At 43.6% G+C, this 11,317-nt stretch overlaps 1 protein-coding gene across 2 annotated transcripts; it reads right to left on the bottom strand.

Annotated features, from left to right (window-relative positions):
- Positions 1-4,371: 4,371 nt before the first annotated feature.
- Positions 4,372-10,908, bottom strand: yy1b (YY1 transcription factor b). Of its 2 annotated transcripts, none has more exons than XM_030047391.1 (5): positions 10,229-10,908; positions 9,170-9,332; positions 7,985-8,045; positions 6,997-7,155; positions 4,372-5,504 (listed from the first exon to the last, which is right to left on the bottom strand). In XM_030047391.1, exons 1-5 carry the CDS (start codon positions 10,758-10,760, stop codon positions 5,322-5,324), a joined length of 1,098 nt encoding a protein of 365 aa, XP_029903251.1. In that variant the 5' UTR covers positions 10,761-10,908; the 3' UTR covers positions 4,372-5,321. The 2 variants fall into 2 exon arrangements, with proteins under 2 accessions (XP_029903251.1, XP_029903252.1); XM_030047392.1 differs by having other exon boundaries at positions 9,170-9,320; positions 10,229-10,907.
- Positions 10,909-11,317: the final 409 nt, after the last annotated feature.

Genomic DNA, 11,317 nt, shown 5'->3' with positions numbered 1-11,317 from the left:
CGAGTAGGCCGGGAGTTGGACTTGTAATGGTAGCAGGAGCTTGTCCCCACTACAACACCCTTGGCTATGACAGCCAACCATCAGCCAACTAATATCAAGAAAATTACACTTGACTAGAGAAAATTCTGAATATAAGTTCATTTGCATTGAAACAAATGGGGTTAGCAGATTTTTTTGTTTTTTACTTTTTTTAAGAAAGACAAGATTTTAACACTGAATATGAAATAAAATGCAGGAACGCGTCTCAAAAGAGCAGAGACACCAGGGCCAGTAATGTGTTCCCCACTCCTACCACTGCCTCCAGCCACGACCCCTCCCTGTCTGCCTCCCTGTGTCCGCCACCAGATATGCCAGAGGCTGCTCACGGTGTGCCTGAGCGGCGGATGACCGACTGGCGACCCAGGCCCGAGTGAAACTTCATTGGCGGACACTGGCAGCTGCACGTCCCACGGCAACTCCTTGGTCGCTTGGCTCGTGGCTGGTGGCTGTCAGGGAAACCGCACGGCTGCGCGCTGTCTCGCTGGGCTGCTTCCTCGCACGGTCTGCCGGCTGCGACCTGCACGTAACCCTTTGCCCCAGCTCCGTCTGTATAAAAAGCATTTTACCCAATTGTGTGCGGCACCGCCACACCTGCCGCTCATCCTGCGATTAGTGTCTGTGGCTGGAGGTGTGGCTCTCCAAGGGTCATTGCACAGTTCAGTTTAACCGTGCACAATGTTTTACAACACACATCAAATACAATACATTAAAGCTAATAAAACAAGTGTTAAAAAATTAAAGGGCATAGGTAGACATGTCAACACAAAAACAACACAGCATTCAGATGAAAACATGCAAATGCACATCCACTTCTGACCCTGTCACACCAAGATGGATGTTTTTTGTAGCGTGACTGTGCCTCTGCCTGTTAATCTATCTTATTTGTCGTGGTTATTGTAATAAGTAGGTCTGTTAAGTTAGACATCCAACCATGATGTCACATTTAACGTGAGTTTCACACTAATTGAGCATATAAAGCATACAAGTTCAAGCACATGGGGATATAGGCAGAATAATGATTGCAATAGCCTCATAGCGATTGTTTGATCATTTGTCATGCATTACGGTTGACGGGACAGTGCACACTGTGGGGAAAATTGAGAATGTCAGGTAGCTCCTTATAAACAAAGCTTTAAAAATCTTTTGATCTTTAACTGTGACCACGTTTGCTACATAGGAACCAGCGTGGAGGCCGAGCACATCTCCGTGCAGCTTTACACAGACACTGATTTGAAATGTAGATGCAATAGCTGCTGCTCTTTTGAAGAGAGCGCACCTTCAGTGACCGGGTGGAGGGGAGCGGAGCGGAGAAGAGACGTGATGAGCGTCCTGAAACGAGGCATTAATCAAATAAAGGTCGATTTGTGATAGACACGTGGCGGCTGATGACAGAGAGAGAGCGAGAGAGAGAGCGAGAGAGAGAGAGAGAGAGAGAGAGAGATGGGCTATATAGGGAGAGAGTGCCAGGGAGAAGGCATAAACAGAAAGAGAGAGGGAAAAAAAAGAGAGACCTGAATTGTATAGCCTATATTAATCCGCGGTGTGACACTTCTCCCGAAAAAAAATATAACCTGCCTCGACATTTAAGACATTCAGAGACAGCTTTCAGTTGTGTAATGAGTGTTTTACACGGGTTGGAAATCTGCTCTGCTGATGCTGACAGGGCGGAGTGTTGTGCTCTGCGTCTGCAGCGGCAGTCCTGGTATTCAGGGGGTATCTCAGCCTCTCTCTCTCTCTCTCTCTCTCTCTCTCTCTCTCTCTCTCTCTCTCTCTCTCTCTCCTCTGTTACCTTGGCAACATATTTTCTGCATGGAAATAGCATCTCTAGCTGTGCCCACCGAAAAAAAGCACTTAAAAAGATTTAAACGTGTCTACAACAGATGTAAGTTCAGAGATGTGACCTGCAGATTGAAGAAAAATACACAGAAACAATGCTCCGCGCCTTGCTGGCTATGGGAATGGGTTGAGCATAATATTGTTTCTGATTGACTTTCACTACGTAACCAGTGATGTTTTCCAAGGCAAACACGACTGAAACCCAGTTTGCACAGCTCTTTGTTTACCTGTTTCGTTTGAAATAAATCTTCATCGCCTAAGTTATAATTTAAGTTATATGAAGATATTGGCTTTGAGGGAAAAACTCATGTCGAACATAGCTTGTAACTGGGTTGTGCTCATATCTGTGCCTCATGACTGGAGGTGGTTGTTTTTATTTACCTGTATCACAATTTCTGACTATGTGAAAATCAGTGGCAGCGGTGCACAGGGTCCCATGAAGCGCATGAGGGAGAAGGTCCTGCAAGATTCTTATTAAGAAATGTAAAATAAATACTAAACCACACAGGGCCGATCAGGTCGATCCGTAGGATTTCCTGATTTAGTCTACATTCACGGATGAAGGGTTTAGCTCGGCGGCAGCAGGCTATCCTACTGCTTGGCTGCTTGGTTTAGTTCAGTGTGATAAACCTTTGTTTGCCTGCTGCCAGAGAGAGGGAGAGGGAGAGAGAGAGAGAGAGAGAGAGAGAAACCCGATGAAAGAAAATCCAGGCGTAGAGATTGTGGTGGAGATCACACTCCGCTGCAAATAGCCTAAGACTTGGCCAAAGCTGAGAGAGAGGGAGTAACATCAAGGTTAAACGCGCAGCACAGGATGAGAAACAAATGCCTTGGCTCCTGGGATAGAGAGAAGCCATAATGAAATAAGCATCTTAGAGAGAGCAGGTGTTGGAGGCTTGACAGACTTCAGCTGCATAACAAGTAGCGCATTTACTCTCCCCTGCCTTTGTCAATCAAAACAACCACTCGCATGAATAAATGCTGCCTTAGGAAAAAAAAAAAGAAAGACAGACTGAAAGAAAGCAGGGGACCCCCAAGTGGAATCACGCCCCAATCAGACTTTAAACGCACGCACGCGGACACAGACACCAGACTCCCTCTCTCTCTCTCTCTCTCTCTCTCTCTCTCTCTCTCTCACACACACACACACACACACGCACGCACGCACGCACGCACGTACACGCAGAGGGTGGGCTGTAAACACCACTCAGACTGTTATGGTCTCAGGTAGAGGGAAGTGCATCAGGTCCTGAATTTAAAGCAGCGAGTCAGCGGTGCTCACATTTCTTCTTTGGTGTCTAAAAAGACAGAAGACATCGACCATGCGCCTGAGCTGAATCCGTGCACCTCTTGAGCACAAAGCAAACTCATCTCCCTCGTTGCTTTATTTTGTCTCAGTCTCAGAGCGCTTGGGCGCCTGCGTGCAGTGAGGAGTTTCCAAAAGCAAAACTAATGCGGATAATGAGCTGCTGTTGTGCTCACACATGAGGAAACTCCTCACACAGCGTCATTTACTACAGGAATAGGCTTGATCGTGCCGTTGTAATCAGAATTTGTCTGGTATTTAATGGAGCCGCAGGGTTCAGCACCTTGGACAGCGCCGTCACGGGTTGAGGTCGTTACCACATGTGGCCAACAGGTGGCAGTCAAAGCTGGTAAAGCGCCGTGCAGCAGGACGACAGGGATCAGGCCAAAAGGCTTCCTGCAGGATCTTGGCAGGACGCTGAAATAAGACAGTGTGGTAATCCTGCTGCCTGAGCAGAACAGTGAATTCAAATGTAAACGCCAATTTGCAAGCAGAGACCTGTGAAAGAAGGAAATCCCACCGATCTACCACAGCTCTACGACAGGGTGCAAGTCAAATATGAATGACATTTAGGCTCTCTAATCAGAGGGGTATGGTACATTTTGACCTTTTACTCCCCTAAAAATACTCAAATGTAAGCTGAGGCTGAAAAGTTAATGGAAATATTGAAACTGCTATATGACTGGGTGCAATATCCAAACCTGCAGGAGCTATTTTTTGATAAAGTTAAATATGTGAAATAATTGTGGTGATGCAAAGATGCCCTGGCCTACTGCATTCCCCAGATGCAAGAAAACATGTTTGGTACAGGCCCCCAGCAAAAAATACATAAATGAAATGATAATGATAATGATAATACATCCTATAGTACTGTTTTCATTGAAAATTAACATTATAATGCAGATCACAATCACACTTGTAACATCAGATGAAACAATTACAGCATGATTTCTTTTCACTAATATATGCATATATGAGGAACAGCACATAGGATATTGCAAAAACATAGGAATTGGCACTTATGTTTGGATGTGATAACCACTAGCACAGCTTGAGTACTATTATGTCTGTCCAACAAATGGCTGCTGCAGTCTGGGCATTAGCACTAATGTCTATATGAGATACAAATTACGTCTAAATTGAAGAGCAACAAGTAGTCAATAAAAAAAAGGATGCACTCGGTCAAAGCATTTGGCTATTTCAACAGGGTTGGAATGACCCATTTTATTGTGGGCAATTGAGATACATGGGTGTAAATATCAACAAAGGAAGTTAATGGTTGATGTCTGTACATTACATTCTAACAAAGAAAGTGATGGTCTCGCAGTCAATTTGATGTACGTTTCAGATACTTGAACTGAGACAGGCTCTGAGTAAGTGTATATTACTCATTTTTCTGTGTAAAGACAGTCCATAGAAAAGATAAAGAAACTCATGACTAAAAGTTTAATTGGTTAACACTTTAAATCACGCCTCTATCTATGTCTACATAATTTCAATACAGCCGTACAATACAAGTATACAAGGTTATTCTGTGGTTAGAGAAAAATACAACCGAACAAGGTATGGAAATGCAAACAAACAGATTTTTTACTTCTCATACATGTGAAACAGGTCACACGAGGCCTGAGGCCTTTCATTTCATAGGTATAGATCTCATAATGCAGGGAGAGAAAAAAAAAATCACAATTTTAGTAAACATAGCCCAAGTTAGGTGTACAATATGCACACTTGGAGAAAAAGAAAATAAAAGCTATGCAGCAAAATTAATTTAAAGTTTAAAAAAAATGACAGATTGCGGTTTCTCTCTTCACTCTGTGGTAAAAATAGTCTGTGATGTTTGCCCATGAGTTCCATCTTCTGGCACCTGAGTGCCACTGGAGGAAGAGAAGGACTGTGGTGGCAGGGGTGGGCCTTTGGGGAAGAGTCACCATGTTCCTCAGCCAATACAACAGCAGAACAGGGGGAGGGAAGAAAACTGGTTGATTTTCACAATTTTTCAAGTCTTTTAATCTCTCTTTTTTACTTTTTAAATCACAAAGTCTCAAGCTTCTCTTTCCGTCATCAAACAAGGTTCCACGTGTGTTGCTAAGATGCTTTTTTCTTCTAAGTGTGTGGCTGGAGGCTGGTGGATGGGTTCTCATTGGTTGTTTTTGGCTTTGGCGTGTGTGAGAATGTGAGATTTTAGGTTGGTTGACTGGGCGAACTTCTTATTGCAGCCGTCGAAAGGGCAGACGTAGGGCCGGTCTCCAGTGTGGATCCGCACGTGTGTGCGCAGGTTGAAGTCCAGAGAAAACCTTTTCCCGCAGCCCTCAAAGGTACACTGCAGAAAAACAGAAGAACATGGGAGTGATTCCTCAAAGTGAAGATGGAGTGTCTTTTGTGTTGGCTCATTTGACAGCATGGTGAACTAAAAACTAAAAGCTCTTTTTATGAATGCAGTTGACCCGCTGGGCAGGAGCACAGACGTCCAAGTCCTTTACCACCATTTCTGCCATTCCTGTTACTCTAAATATAGAAGCCATCACTGCTGTTATGATCCCTAATATCACTTTTACACCTGCTTAAACAACCATAACTGCTCTGACTGAACAGTTTGTCAAAACACTATTGAAACAGCAATATAGCCAGTGTTCAAATCCCAAGAGCTGTAGTTTTTTGATAAAGGTAAAATGTGTGACAAAACATTGTAAATAAAGTATTGTGGTGCTACAGAGATACTGTGGCCTTAAAATTGTATTTTCCAGATGTAAGAAACCACGTTTGTTTGGTATAGACCCCAGCAAAAGCACACCATCATCGTTTTAATAGCTTTTTCAATGAAACAAAAATTATCATGCAAAAATTGCCATCTCTACTAAAATCCCGAATCGCAATGTGATTTTTTTTACCATATCGTTCAGCCCTAATTATTGCTGTTACTACCACAAGTAAACTATGTAAACAATGACATACTTTTATTTTGACAATTAGTACTATTACATGTTACAATTACTGGTAATACTAATAGTAATATATTACGGCTAAATCTGTAATTGCACTATCACAAGCATTTCATCAAGTTTTATCACTGTTGCGGCTGTTATTTCCACTCTTCCTGCTGTGTGGCAGTATTCTGGCTCCTGTGGAGGGCTGCTACACAAGCTCTTTGGCCTCCTTAGCCCTTGGGGCACCTCCCGAGGTTCTATCGACTCCAAACCACTTTAAAATTGACTCGGCGCCGCCAGAACACTCCCTTCCCCTACAGGACTTGCTTCCACGTCTCTTGCCACTACAGTTCTTTAGTTACGGCACTTGGTATGGGGCCCAAACTATGTTTTGGGGACTTCCCAAGGTCCTATCGACTTGTGACCACTTCAAATCAACTCCCAAAAATGCCTGTGGTGATATTTTTTCTCTTGACTGATAAGCGCTTATGATGGGTTTTACCTTCCAAAATAACTAATACACATTTTCAAACAAAAATGTCACTCCTCCTGCTTTCAATGCCATTTAATTATGTCAAACATTGAAAGCAGGCAGAGAAAACAGACTTTATATAATTACCGTATTCAAGTGTTATTGTGTCAGAATGTGACCTTGACTGACTTATTCACTGAAGACAATTTTTTACTGACACTTAAATGCTTGCAACTTGCTATTTTTGGACCTCTAAGTGCGCAATTAGTTGTTCTATTCTCCTTCGCTTACATATGACTGTGAGGGTGTTAAAAGTGTCAGACAGAATGGTGATTGGCTTAAATGCCTAAAATGTAAATGTAATATAAATATAACTGTGTGTGGGTGAGTGTGCTGCCGCTGCTGCAGATGCCAACCTGGAAGGGTTTCTCCCCTGTGTGAACAAGTTGGTGACGTTTGAGTTTGGAGCTCTCCACAAAGGCCTTGCCGCACTCAGCACAGACGTGCACACGGGGTCCGTGGGTGTGGAGATGCTTCCTCATGGCTGAGTTATCCCTGAACATCTTTGTGCAGCCCTGGGGAGCAAACAAAGTGCAACACAGAGTTAGCAAATAACATTAGTGCTCATACACACACACACACACACACGAAAAGCAAGGCTCTTCCTGTCAACTAGCAGTGCACCAATGTCTTATGCACATAAATACAAATATAAAATGTACCACACTTTGTATTCTTTGCTTTCACTGGGCTCTTAATAATTCATTTACTAATTCTGTGTGCAATTGCCTTTTGCTTTCCAAGACAATTACACCCTGAAATAAACTCAAAGGTATGCTTGTAAGGCCTCAATCTTTCATATCCACATAAAACCCACCTATTTTTGCTCACAGCTCCGGCGAAAGCCCAAACAATAATCATCCATGTACAGTTCAATTAAGGCTTGATTTTTTTTTTCTACGCACACAGAAAACCATTCACTTAATAGATTTCTTCAAGTTGAAATAAACTTTAAAGAACTCCTCAATCTAAAAAAAAAAGCAACAACATAAGAGTATTAATCATATTAACATTAATTCAGATTATTATTACTACTTTGGAAACACTCTAGCAAAGTGGTAGTAAGGTATCGCTGTGTAAAAATGACAGTGTTCTCTGCCTTGAACAAAAACTTAAACACACTCCAAATTCAGAAGTCTTATTAAAGTTCAAAGGGGCAAGGGACATTGGGTGAATATATTTACTAGATTTTTTTTTTTTTTTGATTGAGGCTGACTATATTCCAAGAGTTTTCCCAAGAATTTACAGAATTCCCTGACTTTCCCTGAGTGCAACAGACTCAAAACTCCATGTCTTTCCACTGATCCCATGCCCCGTGGCAACCCTGCAGAAAACCAGGCTCACTTTATGAGGGCAAGCTATCGTCCTGGGAGCATCATCCTCTTTGATTTTCCTGGGCTTCATCCTGTTTATTAAAAAAAAAAAAAATAAATAAATAAGAAAGAAAAGGAGTTGACGGTTTCATAAACACAAAAACAAATATGTTCATGCACACACGCACACAACATCAAGGTCAGCCCTAGCATCTGTGTGTTTTTATTCATGAGGAGGAGGGTAGCTGTGTCTCTGGAAAGGTGTTAAGAGTGGAATGCAGTGAGACTGGGACAGACAAGACCTGTAAACCCCTTGTGCATCAAAAGGCAATTAACAGAAAGTAACTACGATAAATAAATAATTAAGTATAATACTGTAAAATACACGGCATGAAGAATGTCATTTGGTTCTAGGGATGTCACAAGAATCGATATTAGAAGTCAATAAGAACATTTTCTAAACAATTCCAATATTAGTTTTTTTTAGCATTGATACTATTGACACTGATTCGTTACTGTGTAAAACTGATATTATTCAGCAGCCTTAGCCTGTATGTTCAAAGAGTCAGGACTGTAAATCAAAATGTGAAAATATAATCACACCACTGCTGGTTTGTTTTCTCCTTGGAGGCTACAAGCCATGCTGCAATGCTCTTTTCTAATATATCCTATATTCTTAAATGCTTGAAACATAAAAATTCAGTTTAGGTATTGTTTATACAGAGTCAGTGTGTGCGAATGGGATTTGTTTTTGCTGTGGTATTGAATCACATATCATGAATCATGGAGTTTCCTTGGTATTGGTATCAAGTACTGAAATTCTGTCTAATGTGACATCAAAGCCAAGTGACCGTGAACCCTTCAGAGTGCAAATACAATGTGACATTTTTTTTTTTTTTTTTTTTTTTTGAAGAGGGAAGTACCAAAGCATGACTGTGCTTCCTGAATCACACTTGTGAAAGAATAGCTGTGTTGTATGTTGTTGTTTGAGAGTGCTATGGTCAAATTATTCTCCTAATAGGGCTAACATTTCCTCAAGATTCAATAAATACTGGATGGCACTGTCTTGCTGCACATAGGAGGGTCTTTTCCTGTGTGAAATGCTCATTCTAGTAAGTGCTCCCTGTGTGTGTTCAGTGTATATGTATGCTTTTCTCAGGAAGCAGGTGTGTTTGCTTAGAGATTAACAGGCACAGGCAGACACACACAAGCTCACCTGGCAAACTCTGCCAGCTGTTTGGGGTCGGAGAGGTCGATCCCCGGGATGCCACCAGGGGGCAGCTTCTTCCCTGTCATGTACTCGGAGTAGTCCGGAGGGGAGTTCTCCCCGATGATCTGTTCTTCTACCACTGACTCATGGTCAATGTCTTTATTGTCATCTAGAACATATTATAGAGACTGAACCGATAACATATTGGCATGACTCTATCTACAAATCTGCTGGGGGGCAAAGATATCTGAAGTTGTCATACCCTGCAGGTTACACTAAGACACCAGTCATAATAATATGGAAAGTAATATTTATAGTATAACAATTTTAACATTAGACAGGATAAGGTATGGAACTAATGCAAGTGATCAGCCACCTTTAGTGCTAATTGTTTCACTTGCTGTGGCTTATACTGGTGCATTAATGATCGATGACTTTCTGGAAAGCTGAATTACATTGCACAGGGAAACCTGCAGCAGCCGCCACCACCGTACAGACACAGCAATGTAGACACACAGGGGCTGGATTGCTGTGGCCACCATCCACGGCTAAGAGCTAAATCATTTGCTTCTTAGATAAAAAGAATCGGCGCAAATTTACATTCAAATCCAACTTAAATTCATTCCGCATTATCCTGCGTGTCCGGGGCGGCTGCAGCTGGGTCAATGTGCGCCGCAAATTGCGGCCTGCTGATCTCCCAAAGCTAGCAGACTGCTCTCTCTCCCTAAAGCGCCGCCGCCATCTCTGCCTGCCCGAGCTATCGCCATTTTTTCGGGCCGCCGCCATACTTACTAGTCTCGGGGAATATGGCGGCGCCCAGCAACACCTAAAACATGGCCTCCCTTCAAAACAAAAACATTTCAACATTTCGGCGCGTCTCGGCATCGAAAACCTTGCATTATTTGCGCCTTCTTTGGCGGTGAGACGGACCACTCCAGGAACTAGTCTGGTGCAGGAGGACAACGCCCTGCAACAAGGCCTCATGCAACGGCTAACAAGCAAGCATGAACAATGCGGGGTATAATACGAGGCTCCGGGGCTGACAGATAGAGCTAGGCTACTTACCCGATGCCCACATTGTAACAGAGAATTCCCCCTCCAGTGTCTTTATTTGCACCTGCTTCTGCTCCCATTTTCTACCGCTAGCCTCCGCACCGGTTAAATAGCTCTTTTTGCCTGCTTTCTTCCCACTGCCGCCGCCGCCTCCTCTTTTCATCCGACCTACAGAGCTCTTCCCGGCTACAGTCACTAAAGTCTGCTCGATATACTCGTCCTCCACTCCGGGAGCCGGCACCGGGATGAGGATCTGGTCCTCAAAGCCGCCGTCCGTGTGCAGGTCGGAGTCGTCCCCGCCGACCACCTCCTCCCGGGTCTGGACCAGGATCACCTCTTGGTGGTGGTGGATCGAGTTAGGGTCGTCCGTGACCAGCGGCTGGAGAGCGATCATGGGCTGGTCGTCGTCGTCGTCCCCGCCGACCACCGTGGTCTCGATAGTTTCCACTGGTATCGTTTCCACCTCTATCTCGTGGAGCTCCACTATTTCGGCCGGCATCTCCGAGCCGTCCGCCTCGATGTACAGCGTATCTCCGGATGCCATGTTGAATTCCGCCAGCTTGCCTCTCTCATTCACGCCGTGTTGTGCTCCTTTTTTTTTGGGCCCCACAAACACACCCCCTGCTCCTGCCTCTGTCCGTTCTCCCTCTTCGATAACAACTCTCTTCACTCCGTCCCACACCAGATCTCGTCGCCACTATGCTCTCACACCGAATTATCGCGAGACTTCAGCTTGTAAGAACTACAGGGAGCTCCCCAAACTTTTCCCACTTCCAGGACCCCTAAATACACATGTGCTTAATAAATAGAGCCCTGATTGGTATTATACCCTGAACACATTTGTTAAAATATGAACTTAGGCCTTTATGATCCACATATGATGGTGTCATTTGAACAGCAGGGGGGTCACGGGCAGGAGACTGAAACCTCTCACCATATTTATTTTTAGTCAGAGGTGTCTTCTGTTCTCTCATTGGCCTATCCTCTGGTAAATTAGTCCCTCAGAAACTTTCAAAAGCCTCCAGTAATGCGGAAAATATTGTCAGTATTGATTACGGGGCCTCTGGTGATCAATACAGACTATATTTTCAGTTTCTGCCA

Source organism: Myripristis murdjan, chromosome 24 (assembly GCF_902150065.1).
Source record: "Myripristis murdjan chromosome 24, fMyrMur1.1, whole genome shotgun sequence".
NCBI lineage: Eukaryota > Metazoa > Chordata > Actinopteri > Holocentriformes > Holocentridae > Myripristis > Myripristis murdjan.
Note: the sequence above shows the minus strand (reverse complement) of the source record. Positions and strands in the feature narration are given on the sequence as shown.

Excerpts from the sequence above, each read along its gene's own strand:
- yy1b (XM_030047391.1), bottom strand. The coding sequence starts at position 10,760 with ATGGCATCCGGAGATACGCTGTACATCGAGGCGGACGGCTCGGAGATG. Across the intron at positions 7,156-7,984 it reads CGATAGCTTGCCCTCATAAA|GGCTGCACAAAGATGTTCAG; the intron begins GTGAGCCTGGTT and ends TTTGCTCCCCAG. Across the intron at positions 5,505-6,996 it reads CAGGGGAGAAACCCTTCCAG|TGTACCTTTGAGGGCTGCGG; the intron begins GTTGGCATCTGC and ends GTTTTTCTGCAG.